Raw genomic sequence first — 19,431 nt, 5'->3', positions numbered from 1 at the left:
TTAAATCATCAGTCAAGTTTTTAGGTCTGATATTAGATAGCAAACTTTCTGGACTTCCACACTGCGAATATATAGCAGCGAGGTGTGAACAAAGAATAAATATATTAAGATGTTTGTCTGGAGTGTGGTGGGGGGCCCATCCATTCTCACTAAAATTAATTTATAATGCAATAGTTAGAAGTGTATTAGACTATGGTACATTCTTACTAGAACCTGGTAATTTAGCTGCTTTTAAAAGATTGGACGCTATTCAGTCAAAGGCTTTACGAATTGTAACCGGAGCTATGAAGTCAAGCCCAATTAATGCCTTACAGGTCGAAACGGTTGATCCTCCTCTATCCCTTCGACGTCAGTATCTTTCTGACAAGTTTTTGTTCCGTGCCTTACAATTTTCCAATCACCCTTTACGCGCAAAACTTGAGTCTCTTTTAGAGGAAACCAACTCTTCTCACTATTGGTCTCACAAATCACCTCCCTGTCTTGTTGTTAGCTATAAAAAGTACCTTGCTTTGCAAGCTCCAACTTATAAATCAATAACATTTCCTCTTTTTTGCAATTCTTACGAATCATTAGTGTTTACTCCGAATGTTATTTTAAATTTAGGCATTAATAAAAATGATAATTGTATAAAAGAGTTATTCAACTTTTCAAAGAGCATACACTGGGACAATTGGCATCATATTTACACGGACGCATCTAAACACTCTTCTTCTGGTAATGTCGGAGTTGGCGTTTTTCACTCCCAATATAATATAGTACAAAAAGTTAAGCTTCCTCCTGAGTCTTCAGTGTTTACTGGAGAATGCTTTGGTCTCCTCAAGGCCTTAGAGTACGTCCGCTTAATGAAATTGGGTAGGACAGTAATATTTACTGACGCATTAAGTGCATTGCAAGCAATTAAAAAATATCCTTTTAAATCTAAACCAGTATTTCCGATTATTTTAATCATTAGAAGCCTGTTATATCAGTGTATTAAATTAGGTTTTCAAGTTTCCTTCGTGTGGATTCCAGGTCATTGCAACATCACAGGAAATGTGAAAGCTGATCATCTGGCTAGCGAAGCGGTAGATTGTGGTGATTTATTTCCATATATAAATTTTGCTCATGACTTGGCTAGTCTACCAAAGAATTTTCTTTGGGATGACTGGAGTAAGTCATGGGCAAATAGCAGTATCAATAAAGGTAGCTATTACGCTCGTATCCAATCATGCATTCCAAAAAAACCGTGGTTCGCTAAACTACATTTTAATAAAGTTGCTACCAGTTGCCTAATTCGTATGAGAATAGGTCATAATTGTTCCAAGCTTCACCTCGCCCGACTGCAGATCGTTGATAGTGCCCTTTGCGAATGTGGTGAGATTGGCGATTTAAACCACATGTTTTTTTCCTGTCCTCTTCTCGATCACGAACCTTTTCTATCAAGTCTTTTATCCTATAAGATTCCTTTTCCTACCTCTATCCCTGTCTTGCTAGCAACTAATGATCCCAATATATATATGTATTTAGTAGCTTTTATCTCTCTGAATAACATACGTATTTAAAGTGGTTAATATCCTGTAGTTTTCGAATAATCCTATCCAATACCTATCCAAATTCCGTTACCTAAATTTTATTTCATTCCTACCAAGTTTCCCCGTTTTTGTCGGTGGCAATGCGCATATAGCGACTAGCCAACTTAAAAAAAAAAATCATACAATGAAAAAATATGATGATAACAAACATGGCGGGTCATAGAGCGTCATTGAATTTTGTTTATTAGGTCAACGTTTTGTACAATTACAAGTATTACAACGGCTTCGGAGTATGTGGTCACCAAGGGCACGGACTCTCAATGACATCTCGTGGAAAAGGTTTGTGTTGAAAGACATTGGTTGTGTATCGAGAGTGTAGGGGCTAGGTGGGTTAATGTGACCTTGGATTGTAGTGACAGGAGGTGCCGGGGCAAAGGCGCTCGGCGGTAGGCGAGTCGGCGGGTGATATGCAAGCGGCGCCGGCGCGCTACGTGTCAGTGAGCGAACTGTACTCGACCGACGAAGTGGAGCTGCTGCTGGACGAGATTAGAGAGCTGGAGCCGACCAGCTGCCGCGGCGAAGACGTGCAGGTACTCGCTGAGCTCTGTCTCAGTGCTCGTACATCGATCCGCGGTCGCCGTCGCACAACACTACTCGTGTGGGGTTCATCATACTGTTTACATTTAATATGGATGGGTAAACTGGGATAGTACTGGCTGAGGGAGTATTTATTTATTTAAAAACATCTTAAACTATCTTTACAGGATATCTTTACTATCTTTATTTATCTTAAACTATATATATATTTGCTGTAATGTGAGCAGTTATGCTGTTTCAATGCCCAGTGGCCAATAAGGCTCTGAAACTAATGAACCAATTTAAAAAATTCTGTCACTTTTGGAAAGCTACACTAATCACGATAAAATATTTATATTACTAAGCACGTTAAAGTGAAGCTTCCGGTTATCATTTAGACATCCGTGGCAGTCATTACGCGTAGTCAGGTCTGACAACCAGTCTTTCTCTATGATGGGGTATTGAGTATCCCGGGTAACTGGGTTGAGGAGGTCAGACAGGCAGTCTCTCCTTGTAGAAGGGGATTTACTCTGTCGGTGTGCTGAAGCACCGCTACAGAGGTGTAGTGGAGTCGACCGATACTAAACGTGTAATACGGGTGTGGGATCAGGACTTCGAGATAGCGGGCAGCGGGTGCGGTGCGGGCGCGGGCGGGCGCTCGCCGGCCGGCACGGAGCTGACAGAGCGCAGCTGGGACTCGCACGCGCAGTACCGGCGCGCGCCGCCGCCGCGCCCGCGCGCGCTCGCGCCGCTGTACTGCCGCCTGCGCCACCTGCTGACGGCGCGCGGCGCGGCGTCGCTGCTGCTGGTGCTGTGCTCGCTGGGCGCGTGCGCGTGCGTGTGGGCGGGCGTGGGGCTGCGCGTGGGCCGCGTGCCGCTGGCGCCGCGCGTGCGCCTGCTGCTGCTGGCGGCGCTGTCCTCGCTGCTGCTGCACTCGGCGCTGCTCGTGCTGCACGTCACGCGCCTCGCCGCGCTGCTGCCGCTCGACTGGAACAAGCTGGTGACTAATACTGCATCCATTGACAATGTCAATGCGTCTCCTGCTAGTTAAGAACTCCGTCATGGTTGGGTGTACATTCCCTTTTTTAATATAAAATAGGCACAAGTTATATGTTAGGCTAAAGGGTTGATGCTATTAGGCAGAATTTAACCTTTTATACTCCAGAGCAACCACTTGAACCTGCCCTAATCGCCAAGCCACTAATTCCGCACAAATACCTACGAAAGAAATAGGGTTTGAAATACAATATTTCACTAGCAATCAACGATAATAGCAGACAAAAAGAGAATTTAGTTACTTGTGTTTGTTTTTAACTTATTGAAGTTTTTTTATGCATGATTTTTTGAAATCAGACACAGAAACGTTTATTTAAAAGAAAATGTAGCAGAATGCCACATATGCTGCAACCGTAATTGAGTCGTGATTGGATCAGTTATTAACAGTTAAACAATATCAGACAGTTACATATCAATCGTATGTCGCTTAAGTAAAATTAGCAGAGTCGAGCCCCAGGTATCTTGGCAACTAGGAGCGAAATACAACAGCAGACGTTTCGACAGCACAGCATATGACAATCTTCTAACTCACATTTATTTGACCCCTACCAACTTATTTCAAATATGTATTTACATACATCACAGTTTTCAGTTCAATTAAGGATGTGTTTTGAGATTCTCTTGGGTTTTCGAACTAATTCTCTCTGATCTGAAAGCTGCAATTGAAAGATAAACAATGATGCTTAACATGACATTTTCATGATTCCTCATGTTCACATGAGTACATGATTCCTCATGTTCACAGGGGGATTATAGGTAGGTACTTGTATAAGGGAGTATAAATAGAGTATGGGAAGTTAATAAATAGAGAACGAACTAAATAGAGTGACGTCACGAGTTCATCAAGGTTGTGGACACGCCCACTGTGCCCATTGCGGTAGATTCCACTGTGCTAAATAAGATTAGGAGACCTAACTCTAGTAACGGGTGTGCACCGACACCTAGTTCTAAACGAAGATCATAACATACAAACTAAGCTTAGCCGCATTTGGCCTAGAATTACGTGTAGCCCAACTTCGGGCTTTGGCTATAGATAACCACAGATTACTATAATAGTTACTTCTATAACTACGTATGTCTGGCAGATATTTTGAATCGAGCGTCATGAGCATTGATCAAATCCAATGTTCCCAGTATGCATATTGGATCAAGATATTTGATGAGTACATTTTACTTATGCTGCAAAGGTCCGTTCTGGTCAAAGACTATGGTAATTTATGGTTCGCGTGTTGTCGAATTCGATCGGAGTTGACTGTTCATACAATAGCTCTGCTAGTTTTGTTGTTTCTTTTTTATATTACCAAGAAAATCGAGTTTAAAATCCAACGACTTGGACAACAGGGGCCCGATTCTCCTAATTTTACTGAAGCGACATTCGATTCACATTCCACTGAGATCCAATTCCGACTCAATTACGATTGAAGCGTATGTGGCATTCCGTTATTTTTTCTTTGAAATAAACGTTTTATCCTTTTCTGTCATTCAATAATGAATCATTTTATCTGCAAATGATTTACGATTGCAATATGATTGTAGAGGAAACTACTTTATAGGCCAAAATCACCAAAATAGCAGACCAATCGCAAACCAATCGAATGTCGTTGGAATACGATTGGTCTTATATTAGTAGCAGAATGCCCGATATGGTTAAAACTGCTATTGCGATCATATTGCGAACCAATTTCTATTAGATTTTGACATTATTAACTTTTTAGAATCGGGCCCTCTGTTTGCTTTGTCGAATGTCGATGCGTCATAATATAGAAATGCGCCATGATAGAACTCGCTGGGTGTGCAGGGCGCGTGGACGAGCGCGTGGAGCGCGGCGTCGCTGGCGGCGGGCGGCGCGCTCACGCTGCACGCCGTGCTGGCCGCGCCCGAGTACCGCTGGGCGCCCGCGCACCTCGCGCATCTGCTCTGCTCCGCCGCCGTGAGTACCGCACGATATCACTTTGTCCGCAACAATATCAGCACGTCAAACTAAACCTCTCAAACTTAGGCCCTCCGCACATGGAGCTACTGAAAAGGAACTAATCACAAACTCACATTACTAACGAGTTTTTTGAGCGTCACCGCCCATACATTGCCATACAGGGTCGCACACGACGCGACTAGTCACTAACCAGTTAGTAACGCGTTGGCGACTGATCGCGCTCGACGCGACGTGCCGGTCGCCGAGCTACTAGGTTACCCGAGTTTACTGTGTTTTGATGTGAAAAATGAACGATCTGTTTCACGCAGCTCTCGTGCTGCAACTGACAATCTGCAGTTCACATTATTTTGGATATATGGGTGAATCCAAAATATAGTATAATGACATCGTCATCTTCGCTCGATCCACTCGTCATTTTTATTGCTTCCAATATTTCCCCTTGCTAGGTTTTTCACACGTGTTTATTTGGTAGTAGAAATAACAGGAGTGACTGAAACCTTGACATGTGAGTAGCGTCGTGTGCGAAATACAGTTTATAACTAGTTTGTAATTCTAATTACTGATTAATTCCGTCATATTTGAGTAGTTCCATGTGCGGAGGGCCTTATTCTTCTGAAAACTGCATTGAAAGAACCATGCGTCAACTTGTACTAGTGTTCATTGTGTCTCATCTCTCAAATAAAAGTCTCAAAGGAGATGTTTCCAAATGTATGGAGCCCCAGCCCGCTCTTTGTACACCATTGTACAAAATGGGGAAAAATATTTATAACAGTTTTCAATGATTTAATTAATTTTATTTGGCTCCAAATGCATGGAGCCCCAGCCCGCTCTTTGTACACCATTGTACAAAATGGGGAAAAATATTTATAACAGTTTTCAATGATTTAATTAATTTTATTTGGCTTTAACAAGAATCTTTTCATGAAGATTTTCTCATTCTAAAATCCTAATCCTAACTATCCTAAATAATATTATAAATGTGAAAGCAACTCTGTCTGTCTTTCTTTTCTTCACGCCTAAACTACTGAACCGATTTGTGTGAAATTTGGTACATACATAGGTTGGTACTTGATTAAGGACATAGGATAGATTTTATTACAAAAAAAAATACAAAAATAAAATTTATTCCAGAAATATAGTGTCATATATTTCTCAAACCAAAAATCTGTTGGAAGTCCCTATTCCACGCGAACGAAGTCGCGGGCAAAAGTTAGTAATAAACTGTCTTCGTTCTCAACCCATAGTACTTTCGAGTAAAATAGTTCCCATCAGATAATCGTAATAAATGGATGAACCCAGAATCTTCCTTTTCTTTTATATCTATTTAACAATAACAGCAGTGTAATAAACTTTCTGCGATCCATCTTACAATTCCTAAAAACACGACCAATACAATAGGCTGCCGAACAAAATGCATCGCATCGCAGTTTTGTGTACCTTAACCGTATTTGCAAGCTTTTTTTTTTCAACTTTACATTTTGTACAATTCTGAATGTATCTTCTTTCAAATGAAGAACGAACCATTGACATCGGTTCGCGCAATCCAAAATGACCACCGAAAACAAAACACCCATAACCCATCTAGTATTTACAAATTAGTGACCACATTTCACGACAGATGTCGCTGTTTTTTGGAATGGTGTATGAATATACAGTGAACGATAATCGGGAAACTACAGTTTCCTACCTGGCCCATTTTTGTCTGGTTATTTAGATCTAATAAACAATGGATGCAGCTATGTTTATTTCGCCACCACATTTTTAAGTGTCCGACTTCCCAAAAAGGAGGAGGTTCTCAATTCGTCAGGATCTTTTTCTTTAATGTAGGTATATTCACCGATTACTCGAAAACGCCTGGACCTATTTCCAATTTTTTTTTGTTCCATAGGGTTTACCTTCCATAACCATCAGGTCAGGATCTGATGATGGAAACCCTGAGAAATCGAAGTCAACTTTCGAAAATTGTAGGCATACGCACAGGGTAAAAACTTGACACTAAGGTCTGATAACACTATGCAATGGTGAAGGTTAGGAGCTGACCTGATGATGGAGACCAGAGAAGGTCGAATATGTGAATATGTGAAGTACCTCGTGTTTGGGCTTATATTAATCGTATTGATGAGAACTGACAACTATACTTTTTTACAACAAATATCGTAAGCGGTGGCGAAATAAACTTAGGTACATGCATTAGACACTGTCTTCAAGGCCGATGCACCTAGGAATAGTTTTGTTTTGCTTTTCAGTGTTTTTGGGAGTCTGTTTTATTTTTTTGTAATAAGTTTTTTTAGAAGTATAGTTTTTTTTATTAAGATGTTTATGAGTGGCAAGCATAGTTGTGAGTATGGCATGTGTCGCGTTGCAGACGCTGGGGCTGGGCGGCGCGTGCGCGGCGGCGGGCATGGTGCTGGGCGGCGCGCGGCGCGGCCAGTACCGCGCCGTGCCGGCCGCGCCCGCGCCCGTCTCCGACGACCCCTTATAGTGAAGGCCGCCCGCCACTCACTTCTAGGCGGCCCGTTTTATAGTTTTGTACGTCGGCCCGCGTCCAGCGCCGGCACCGTCTCTTTATTATTTCTTCAAGTCTGATTTTTATTCTAGTCCGTTTTAGGTTTAGCGATGGATCGTTTGTGAATTTGTCGAGCGACGGCGGTTCCTCGGTTAGTTCTTGCACAAATCTTTCTAGTGGATCTAGTCGTGTTGTGTACCGATGCCGTGTCGGTCGAGCGCGTTCGTGTCGAGTCCCGGTTTTCTCTTCGTCCACTGCGTATTGTTAACGGAATTATCATATACGCCATATACGACATCTATGAGAATATTCAAATGTCTCTGTAATTTAACTATAGTACACGAAATGTATGCGACGGATAATGTTTTAATGTAAGTGAAGTATTTATTACGTTAATAGTCACATAATAAAATTGTTGTATAGACGACGCGAACGTTGTGTATGCGAACTTTCTTTCCTCGTAAGCTTGTATTGAATCAAATTGTTTGCATGATGTATGAAATATATATAAATTATCTACTTATTGTTCGTACAATAGTGAGCGTACATTATATTTAGTGTTAAGAAATAATTCGACATGTAATAAATGATACCAGTTGTTAATAGGAACTAATTTTATACTGTCCGATGTGTGGTCTCCCCACGAGCTTACAGAGTGTTCCTCGGCGACTCGCACCTCTGTTACAATTTTCGATTAATATTCCTTTGTATGTCTTATACATATCACATGTAAGTGTCGGGCGGTCCGGCCCGCAGCGACCACGTAACTCGACGTAACCGCTTCATCTGTCTGTCACCTCGTCTGGCTACTCCTGTGCTTGTTTCAAAGAACATGTCACATATAGCAGACGTTCATTGTGTATCTAATGTATGATGTCGATCAAATAATGTACGAGTCATTTTTACTTTAACATTTTTAATGATAATAATTATATGGTTTTATACAAATATTTACAATTGTTTCATTTTTCCTAAGTCATCATCACGCTATTTAAAGACCGACCCTGACGACGGCGACGTGCCGACGTTTGTGGCGAAGGACCTGTGTACGCGTGCCTTCACATTACGTCGCAAGTAGTGCGGCAGCAGCGTGACAGCCGCGAGACGTGATTGTCCATACTAGACGGCAGCGCGGCAGCCTCGTGCTGTCAGTCGACTTCGAGCCAGTGTTGGTGTTGCACGAGTACGTTTTCACAATGAGCGAATACCTATATATAAAGCTGCGTCTACGCTAGGAGAGCCGAGCACGGCTCCGCTTGTGCTTTGCTCGTGCTCGGTTCGTCTAGCATAGACCCGCCTTAGGCCTCTGCCTCGAATTTTCGGCGCGGGAGCGGCAGGATGTTAAGCGTATAATCAAATGGACCGGGCCTCGAATACAGCGGCGCGGGAGCGGGCAACGAGCGGTGAGCTCCAGTCAAACGGTGACCGCCCGCGCCGCCTCCGCTGCCCGCAAAATTCGAGGCAGAGGCCTTAAAAGTGCTCAATTTGACGCTCTATTGTCTTCGAATGTTCGAATCTGTAATGTTATATTATATTAAGATGAAAGCTCGCAGCAACAGTGATGTTTCCCCTTTGGAGTCCCTTGCGGGGCCCGATTCCCCTAAGTTAATAATGTCAAACTCGAATAGAAATTGAATCGCAATATGATCGCAATAGCAGTTTTAACCATATCGGGCATTCTGCTACTAATATAAGACCAATCGTATTCCAACGACATTCGATTGGTCTGCTATTTTGGTCTATACGGTAGTTTGCTCTACAATCGTATTGCAATCGTAAATGATTCATTATTGAATGATAGAAAAGTATAAAAGTTTGGATTGCCCATTTATCCAGAAAAGCTATATGTACTTATTTTTTTTTCTTTTTTAATATAAATGGCCATTTATATTTATTTTTTGTTTTTAGTGTATATAAGTTAGTTTTATGTTGTATATATATTTATTATTAAGATAAGATATTGTAAAAAGTTATTTGTAAATAAAAGGATAAAAACGTTTATTTCAAAGAAAAATATTGCAGAATGTCACATACGCTTCAATCGTAATTGAGTCGAGACTGGATCTCAGTCGAATGTGAATCGTATGTCGCTTAAGTAAAATTAGGAGAATCGGGCCTTTGGCCACCCTAAGTCGCGCGACTGTGTTTGTAATGAGAAGGCATCCGCAACTGTCGCGCGGCTGCCGCGCTGCTGCTGCACTGCTTGCGACGTAATGTGAAGGCACACTTAGTTCCCTCCCGTCACATTCGACCACGTCGACGTTACGTGGCTGCTGAAAGACATAGTCTTTCTTAAGGCTAGCTTAGCGGATGTGCAGAAGCAGCTGTATGCATCCCAAAATACCGTCGCCAGTTAGCGCAGCGAAGTCAACGTCTGCGTAAATCGGTAACGGTAACTAGGTCACCTGTGGATTCATCGTGTAACGTGAACATGCGGCGCGGAGCGTGCCCCGATGTATCGGGTGCAAGTTTCGCGTCAGCAGTTAAGTATGTCGCCATCGCCGCTGTCACCGCCGAATGCCCGCCCGCTTCCGTCCCCGCGGCTCCTCCGCTCGACCGCTCGATCAGCTGCTCGTTTCTGCAGCCTCGGTGAAAAGCTATCCTGGTTTACGGAATACAGCGTTGTGGTTTTTCCAAGTCATAGAATCCTTTTAGGAACGGAAATTATATTGGGGTTGGCTTCCAGTCTAACCGATTCATCTGAGTACCGGCGTTTTACAAGGAGCAACTGCCTATCTGACCTCCTCAACCCGGTTACCTGGGCAACTCAACACAACAGACTCATGTCATGATTCACAAAAACAATTTGTTGCGCCACTTCCCAGCAAAAACACATAGAAAGTGGTGAAGGGTGGGCGTTTTGGGGGCTGTCTTTAGTAAATTTCTGACGTTCGAAAAGTGCTGTTTTGCAGCCAAGATTGAATAAACGATTTTAAATTTTATGGTCGTAAAATAATACAATTTATCTCTTGTTTAGGATCCTCTGAAAGTTTATAATTAAGTAATAGTAATAGATAAGGAATAAATAAAATGAACCTCAATTTGCACTTTGTATTAACATATTATTAAATATTTGTACACAACCCACCATATCTTATTATATAATAGACAAAATGCAGGAACCTGCTATGTCTAAATCCTTTTTAACCCTATACTGATTGACACAATTGTTTTTTTACTGTCTTCTGATTGATGATTATTTAGTAAAAGCACAGTGCATGGTGTTAGCTTGTCTGCACACTTGTAAAGTACTTGTGTATGGACTCCACCAGGCTGTCTGCCTTGGGTTTAGCTGCCACCCCAGCCACTTCAATGCCAAGGTTCTCAATCTTGTATGCTGTAGAGTTGCCAATAGCAAAATGTGGCAGTTCTGTGAGGCTGTTGCTAACTGTCTGCAATTGCCTGAGTACATACTCACATCCCGACGGACTGAAGAAAACCATGCAACAGGGTTTGTGCAAGTCATTCACTTTCATAAGATCTTCTTTTAAATTTACATTTTCTTTGGTTTCATACACCATTAATGCATCTACTGGGATATGTGAAGACTCCAAAATTGTTGGTAGAGTCTCTGATCTTAAGTTACCACATGGAAATAAAAACTTGCAATTTGCTGGATTTTCCCTGACAATAATTTTTGCTAAGTTTTCAGCATTTCCTGATGACATACCTCGAGCATCTAACCCAAGAAGTAGTTTGATTTTATGACAGCTAGCGTCACCTACAGTGTAGACTCTCCTGGAGTTCCATATGACGAACCTGGCGGGGTCCCAGCACTTGGCCACGGCGTCGACGGCGCGCGGGCTGGTCAGCACGAGCCCCGCGTAGTCGCGCAGCAGGCTGGCCGCCAGCTCGTCGCTGCGCACCAGCTCGAACTGCAGCGGCTCCACGAACACCGTGCTGTACTTATACTTCACAAAAGCTTGCTCGTAATCTTCCGACTGGCTTTTGAATAGCACTACTTTTTTCATTCTTCTATCGTTATAGCTAGGTACACGCAAACTTGATTTCATTAAGTTTGTTGTTCACCTCCACATGACAGTTGTCCCTGGAATGAAGTGTACACCTCATAAGCAACCAAGACCAAGACATCTTCATTTACAGGTACCTACTCACTTCAACGAAGCATAAAACAAAAATAAACTTGTAACCTAGGTATATACCGTTTCGCTCCTAAAAAGTTTTCCGTTTATTACACAACTAGGCTGAACTGAACAGGAATGACAAATACTTGTTTGTTTTGTTTACGGTTGATCACAATTTGTTTGACGTTGACGGCTGTCAGCGACTACCTGTTTGACGGCGGATGTTTTTTCTTGATAGCGCCTCCCATAGACGTAATGTACAAACAGGACCGAGCACCTGTCTGTCCCTTTCTAATAGGGTGACTATAAGATTAAGCTATGTGAGACAAATCCGCTAATATTATTAAACACAGATGGACATTGAAGTTTTAACTGACGCATAGGATGATGGGTAGCTTAAGGTTACAAAAAATATCTTGAGCTTCTCCGTGATTCAGAAGACACGTTAAGACCGGGTAAATGTAACGTTATGGGGCGTTATGTAGCGTTATTAAGGATATAAGATATTAGGAAAGCAATACAAGGTATTTATTAATTTGTACATTACATTAATTATAGTGGAACAATTCGACAAAAGACTAGGGTTTGTCGAACATATCGACCAAGTTGTATTAAAAGCTTCAAAAATACTAAATTTCGTTAACATTCAAAAACAAAAACAAGCATGACATGCTTGTTTTTGGATGGGTGTGCCCAAGTTTATTTCGCCACCAATTTTGAGGCCTATGTACCTAAAATTACTAATTGCTTTTTTTGCTGTTTTTGGAAGTCGGTTTTATTTTTTTGTAAAAAGTTTTTTAATTTTTGTTTTTTCAGAGTTAAAGATAGCTGTCACTATCCGCATTAGTGCAAAGGTCTCATCAATACAAATAACACAAGCCCAAACACGAGGTAGCTTACACATTCAGTTATAGAGTTAGTAATAATCTCTTATCTAAAACAACTCCTACACCATTCCTTTTCCCATCACTTCCACAATAATAAAACTTGTATCCTTCACCAATTTCTCTAGCTTTCGTAACTTTCCATTTCGTTTCTTGCGAACATGCTACATTTATTCGTCTTCTCTTAAACACATCCGCTAACTCTCTGGCTCTTCCAGACATCGCATCGTTCCAACATTCCAACTTACACACCTCAATCTTACTTCCCGGGCTCATTGCCCTGCTCAGTTCGCCCGGGTTAGTGCAAAAACCCTTGTCCACTTCCCACAGGGGCCGGGTGCTGCCCCTGCGCGTCGCCTGGGGGGTAGGCCCTAGCCCTATCACTCACATCTATTATACTGGACATTAATTAATTTAATAGAGATTTGGCTATATTTTTATGACCGGCCGCCTGCCTGACGTCAACCCTTGGGAATGCTTTTGTTGGTGGTTTTCCCTCCGCCTGAGGGTGGACCCATGGCGCTGAATATTATGCACGGGGTTATAGTTTTTTCCCTTAGTCACCTCTTATGACACCCACGGGATGATATGGGTCAGCCCTATTCGAAACCGGGAGCTGCACGGAAATCGTAACGTACGTAGCCACAGATAATACACATGAACACACCACCTGCCGGTAGTCAGACATGCGTTGATCTGAGACCGAACGGGAAAATGATTCTCTTCTCTTTTATCGCCCGAAACATCCTTTGATTCGGGTCAAAATACCGCCACCGAACCGAGAACGAGACGGTCGAGCAATGGATCACATTCACGCTGCTCGGGTGTTCTCGGCGTGAGTCTGGATGAGGCTTAAGAATTTTGGAGTGGGGGCAGTGAATCCAAGAAAAAGCTCAAATTAATGGTACAGTCAACTTCAGGTCAGTCAACTATTATTTTTGTACCCTAAAAGCTAGTACTACTTTCACAACTACTACTTTCACTTTTAGGAAGCTACACTATTCCCCGAGAACGTAGGCTATATTTGAACAGGGTGCGGGGCAGCGGGGTCCTACGCGGAAGACATGTCTTTCTCCGTTGGTCGTAGCCGTTGGTAGTGTGTAGTGTAGTACATGCTATAGGTACTGCAAAAATGCGTCCCTGGAACGTTAGTTTCGTTGTAAAATGTGAAAGACAAATTATATCAATTGACAACATTGATTGTTGCGTTTTGTGACTGCTTCGGACAAACAGATAATATAACTTATTGTAACGGTCAACAACTATAGCGGTTAATATTTTCAAAACATCTGGACGGCTGGAAATACTGCTTTGACTTACGTTGAACGATTATGTTTTCGTGAAATTCTGATTATTTTCAATAAATACGTGACATAATGTCAATGTGTGTATCATTATGGGGTATTTCTTCTTTTCTATAAAAGAAACACGTTTCGTAACTTCTTTACGGGTGTTTAACAAACGGATGTCTGTTAAATCCTGAAGAAAAATTTGGAGGTGTCATAAACTCATAATAACAGGACTGTAAATAAAATATTAAAATTAGTATACACAACACACAAATGAACGGGCAATTTTATGTTGATCGTAGTGTGCAGTGATCTTTTGTTATCGAGGTGGACGGATGTGGGTTACCAATGGCGCTAAATGGTTGTTCGAGCGGGCTGGTGGTGACGGCGGTGGTGGCGCTCCTGCTGCTGCCCGCGCAGTACTACGTGCCCGACCTGTACGCGGGCGTGGAGGACCCGCTGGCCGGCGCCGAGCAGCCCGAGACTCCCACCGGCGCCTTCGGCTGGTTCGATCTGGCGTTCGTTCACTTGCCACCGCTTGACCTGTTCGTCACAGTGACCTTACTCATACTAGGATTGTTAACATATCTTTGCGAGTGGATACAGAGAAAGCTGATGGAAAGAAGAATTGTAAAGGTGCGTTTGTGTCGTTCACTTATTCGCATTCCATCTCAAGTAAACGCCGCTATTCTGTATTCATCACCACGTGTTTTAAAGTAGCGAAGTACGTCTCGACTTTGCTGGGTCTAAGGGACTATGCACACCACGTTCTTGCCGGCGCGTTTTTATCCTGCAGAGCAGTGTTGTCCTTTGTATCGATGCAAATGCGCGTCACCGGCGCGTCTGTACCGAAACAAACGTGCGTTTGCATCGCGTCTGTATCGCTACACACGCGCGTCTGTATGTATACAGGTGTGCAAAGGTCTACAGGCTGCGTCTGTCTTGCGTGCGTATCGCGTCTGTATCGCTACAAACGTTTAAAAAACGTGGTGTGCATAGGCCCTAAATAACAAGTAGGAAGGTACAAGGTACATAAATAAACCTGCCTTATTAATAACTAGCCTTTTTCCCGCGGTTTCACCCGCGTCCCGTGTGAGCTACTGCCCGCACCGGGATAAAATATAGCCTATGTTACTCGCAGATACCATAGCTTTCTAATGGTGAAAGAATATTTAAAATCGGTCCAGTAGTTTTTGAGTTTATCCATTACAACCAAACAAATAAACAAAGTTTTCCTCTCTATAATATGATGAGTATAGACTATATTTTTGATAGAAACCGAATGGACGTGTTGTGGACTCAGTGGTTTTTGTTGTTTATCGGGAAATAACAAGTCATCTTCAGTATTTTTTTTTACTTATTAGAGCAAATGTAAATATACGTTGTTTTCGTGTACCTTATACTTGCAAATTTCGTAACGAGGCAGATTAAACCTCTTGAAACAGTACGCAATACATTGAAGCGTAATATAGTAAAGAGTCGGGTGATGTGGATGGAATGTGCGGCGTGCTCGAGTGAGCGGCGTGTCTGTGTGTGCAGCTGAACCAGTACCTGGGCGCCAGCGTGGAGCGGCTGCGCGCGTGGGACGCGCAGCAGGAGCAGCTCGAGGTCACGCTCAAGATGGTGCAGAACGCCACGTCGGAGTACAACCTGCTGCTGTACCTGCTGCTGCGCCAGCACCGCTGCCTGGCCGGGCACAACGGCCCGCCCTCCAACTGCTTCTTCGACAAAGGTCTCGAAGAAGACCTCCCTTTTTTAAGGAATCCCACGCTCGACGCGTAACGCACGCCTCCTCGCGTTTATTATTTAATAATTATAGTGTTGAGTTGTTTACGCTGTTTTTCAGTATTACGTTTGAGTAGGTATACCCGTGTCACGCCACGGGTGACAATTTACAGAGTCGTGGAGAGTGTCGTCCGAGGCGCAGCTGTCTGCAGGCAGCAGCTCCGAGCTGCGAGCACATGCCAGCTGTGGCCGCATCTCCGTTTACACAAAGCCACCGAAACACCAAACTCCTGTAAGAAGTGATGGGAGATAGGCAGTCTAAAACGTCTGTCGTTGCTATCATTATAAAAAATCGAAATCATTTCGTCAAATAGCTGCTCTACGTACAATACGAGATGAGACAGACGCCAAAACAGAATCTTTACAGAGGATCACAAAGAGCCACAGTAGGTTCTTGGGCCTTGATTTTGCAAATTTAACTTATAGTCCCCAAGCCGGCGAACAAATTTTTTTTTGACTTTGTGAGTGCCTTTCTTACGATGAGTCCGACAAACTTTTCTAATGCGCAAAGTTTGGCGCTGCTGCGTTTTTGAATGCTTGACTGCTGGAATTGTCGATATGACGTCACTGTTCCTCGTACATACAGTTTCTATTTTTTGCAATATGTTTAATAAAGTTGCTTTCAATATTGTGGTCTACTTATCCGACAAAGATCATGCTACGTATGAAGAGTCCACCATCCGGAACATATATGTCGATATGATGTCATTGTTCCTCTTCGTACACACATCAAAAAAAGTTTGCGATCACTTCGAAAAACTAAATCTTTTTTGTTACTGTAGATCTCCTGTAGATTATATTATGATTTTTTCTTCTATTTAGATTCTTTATTTAAAAATAAAGAATTAGAACATAAAACAATGACCCCGTTCAATTGTTTTTTCATATAAAAAGGCTTTCAGTCCTAACTTACGCTCATTCAGAATTCTGATTTTGTCAATTATAAACGATTCAAGATATTTTTCGCGGAAAGTTGTGATTGAAAAAATGCCAAGAGGAAGATCAGAGGTTTTACGAGCCAGGGGCCCGATTCTCCTAATTTTACTTAAGCGACCTTCGATTGACGTTCGACTCGATTCGACTGAGATCCAATCCCGACTCGATTACGATTGAAGCGTATGTGGCATTCCGGTATTTTTTCTTTGAAATAAACGTTTTTATCCTTTTCTGTCATTCAATAATGAATCATTTTGTCTGTAAATGATTTACGATTGCAATATGATTGTAGAGCAAACTACCGTATAGACCAAAATCTTCAAAATAGCAGACCAATCGCACACCAATCAAATGTCAATCGAATACGATTGGTCTTTTATTAGTAGCAGAATGCCCGATATGGTTAAAACTGCCATTACGATCATATTGCGATTCGATTTCTATTCGATTTTGACATTATTAACTTAGGAGAATCGGGGCCCAGAATAGTAACTTTGAGGAAAGAGGTATCACGGAATGGGGAATTTAGCTGACCGACCCTGCAGCGGTCGCCCCACTGTTTTGACAGCTGCCCTAAAGCGCTATATTAGATAGCTGGCAGCCCATGATCTAACAATCAATGCCACTAAAATAAAAGCAGAAGTCAGGATCGCCTCTGGGCTTGAAGTTAGCACGCAGACCGTTCGCTATTGCTTGCACCAGGCTGGATAACGAGCACGGAGGTCTTGGCGAGCTCCGCTCAATTCCCGGCAACGTCAACAACGAAGATTGCAGTGGGCTAGACTTCGGCAAAATGAAGAAGGTGAGGACGAAAACATTTGGCAAAACTGTCTGTTCGTTGACGAATCCCGAATCAGCACTCATCCAGCTAACCGACGTGTCCGTGTCTGGACAAGACCAGGCGACCGTGAAAGACAAAGAACTGCCACTGGAACAGTTCAGCAAGGCGGAAAATCGATATCCTTTTGGGGTGGCATTGTGATTGGAGCTAGAACGCCTTTGATCCCGTATCGGGGCTTCATGACAGCAGACATGTACAAAGTAGTTGCTATTGATGATATCGTCAGACCATTCCGAGTAAACCATGGGCACTCAACGAGTCAATGCTGCTCTTCAAGAATACGATATCACACGATTAGACTGGCCTGCCGGCTCGCCCGACTTAAGCCCAATAGAGCACGCATGAGATGCTCTTAAACGAGCAGTATGGAACCGTGAGCCACGTCCCCAGACAGTTCCAGAGCTCAGGGAAGCTGCTATTGATGAATGGTATAGGTTACCCCACGAAATGCTGCATAACTTGTCCTCAGCATGCCCAGGAGGATATTCGCATGTGTTCGAGCCAGGAGAGGAGTTATTTTATATTGAATATACACCTTTTAATAATAAATTGTTGTTTAAGTTTAATTAAACAGTCTTTTTCTTTCTATGAAATTTCTATCACAATTACATTATGATTAATGGCTCAATAGTTTTACATTTCAATTTCAAACAGGGTATTCTTATTTAAAGAAAGTATACATCATAGACTTTTTCTTTATAAAGTTAAATTTAAAGAAATATAGGAGCTTATGCTTATATTATATACTTTTTTTGATGTGTGTAAGAGCAGAACATTATATTCAAGTAGTTGGAGGCGCAAAACAAAAGGTTTGCACCGAGTTACCACCACCCTGCCGTCAGAAGAGAGGATCAACCGGCGTCAGCTGGTTTGTCCCAGTTCCTATCCTAATCATTGACAACTACGGTTCGTTCTGAATTGTAAAGCGCAGGCCACATCGCCAGCTGGCGGGCGGGCGGGCTAGGCGGGCGAACATCGTTTCACCTCTTTACATATTTCGGTTCACACCGCTAGCTACCGACTAACCTAACTAAATATCCGACGATTCCAGCGAAGCTATTCGTTCCCCTCGTTGGCGTGCTCGGTTCGTTCGCCCGTCCTCCCCGATTCGAGAAGACTAGTCGACGCTCGTCTTTCAAATAGCAGTGTAGTGTTCGTGTCCGTAGTTTTCGGTCCTTTCATGTGATTCAATAATGAATCATATTGACTGCAAATTATTTACAATTGCAATATGGTTGTAGAGCAAACTACCGTATAGACCAAATGGCAGACCAATCGCAATCCAATCGAATGTCATTGGAATACGATTGGTCTTTTATTAGTAGCAGAATGTCCGATACGGTTAAAACTGCTATTGCGATTCAATTTCTATTCAATTTTGACATTATTAACTTAGGAGAATCGGGCCCCTGATCTCTCTTCGGTCGTGTCGGATTGCCGTCCCATCGGGCGCAGAGAGTGAAGGAATAGTCAGTGCACCTGCCTGATCTCCGTACATGAGAACAGCCGCAGTTTCCGAAATCTGTCTTGGACGCCATTATTTATATCAAACACTAGCCGTTTTCCCGCGGTTTCACCCGCGTCCCGTGGTAACTACTGCCCGTACCGGAATAAAATATAGCCTATGTTACTTGTGGATAATGTAGCTTTCGAATGGTGAAAGAATTTTTAAAAACTGTCCAGTAGTTTTTGAGCCTATTCATTACAACCAAACGAACAAAGTTTTCCTCTTTATAATATTAGTATAGATGCAATATCTATTAGACACTGTTGATTTTCAAAAACACGGACGTCAAACAATTTCTACAAGGAACAGAGAACGAGAACTCTGAGTTAAAAACAAATGACGTTAGTGTCTGTTAATTTATCGAAATAAAAACACAGTTGCGTTAAAATATAAAAACATGCTTGTAAGACATCGCCGCGGTGTTAGCACGGCCAGGCGACCGCTCAGCCGCAGGACACGGGGCCGCACTCGCTCGCAGGATTATCAACTTCGGTCACTCACCAATATTATAAAGGCATTTTC

The 19,431-nt window shown here is 42.6% G+C and overlaps 3 protein-coding genes across 6 annotated transcripts; 2 read left to right on the top strand and 1 right to left on the bottom strand.

Moving 5' to 3' along the window:
- Positions 1-1,698: 1,698 nt before the first annotated feature.
- LOC110376299 (uncharacterized) lies at positions 1,699-8,532 on the top strand. 2 transcript variants are annotated; one of them, XM_049845212.2, is made up of 5 exons: positions 1,699-1,850; positions 1,925-2,101; positions 2,698-3,087; positions 4,942-5,073; positions 7,442-8,532. In XM_049845212.2, the coding sequence occupies exons 2-5, from the start codon at positions 1,979-1,981 to the stop codon at positions 7,556-7,558; spliced, it is 762 nt and encodes a 253-aa protein (XP_049701169.2). In that variant the 5' UTR covers positions 1,699-1,850; positions 1,925-1,978; the 3' UTR covers positions 7,559-8,532. The 2 variants fall into 2 exon arrangements, with proteins under 2 accessions (XP_049701169.2, XP_063894279.1); XM_064038209.1 differs by having other exon boundaries at positions 1,925-2,103; positions 2,688-3,087.
- A 2,087-nt stretch (positions 8,533-10,619) lies between these two features.
- On the bottom strand, positions 10,620-11,905 carry LOC110376304 (uroporphyrinogen-III synthase). Of its 3 annotated transcripts, none has more exons than XM_021334726.3 (2): positions 11,746-11,905; positions 10,620-11,630 (listed from the first exon to the last, which is right to left on the bottom strand). In XM_021334726.3, exon 2 carries the CDS (start codon positions 11,593-11,595, stop codon positions 10,807-10,809), a length of 789 nt encoding a protein of 262 aa, XP_021190401.2. In that variant the 5' UTR covers positions 11,596-11,630; positions 11,746-11,905; the 3' UTR covers positions 10,620-10,806. The 3 variants fall into 3 exon arrangements, with proteins under 3 accessions (XP_021190401.2, XP_021190402.2, XP_049701167.2); XM_021334727.3 differs by having other exon boundaries at positions 11,734-11,882; XM_049845210.2 differs by having other exon boundaries at positions 11,699-11,834.
- A 1,723-nt stretch (positions 11,906-13,628) lies between these two features.
- On the top strand, positions 13,629-17,909 carry LOC110376303 (uncharacterized). The gene is made up of 2 exons (XM_021334725.3): positions 13,629-14,476; positions 15,380-17,909. Exons 1-2 carry the CDS (start codon positions 14,189-14,191, stop codon positions 15,620-15,622), a joined length of 531 nt encoding a protein of 176 aa, XP_021190400.1. The 5' UTR covers positions 13,629-14,188; the 3' UTR covers positions 15,623-17,909.
- The last annotated feature ends 1,522 nt before the right edge of the window (positions 17,910-19,431 follow it).

This window comes from Helicoverpa armigera, chromosome 15 (genome assembly GCF_030705265.1).
Source record: "Helicoverpa armigera isolate CAAS_96S chromosome 15, ASM3070526v1, whole genome shotgun sequence".
NCBI classification, from domain to species: domain Eukaryota; kingdom Metazoa; phylum Arthropoda; class Insecta; order Lepidoptera; family Noctuidae; genus Helicoverpa; species Helicoverpa armigera.
The sequence above is the reverse complement of the archived record's forward strand: the minus strand, read 5'-3'. Positions and strand labels throughout refer to the sequence as shown.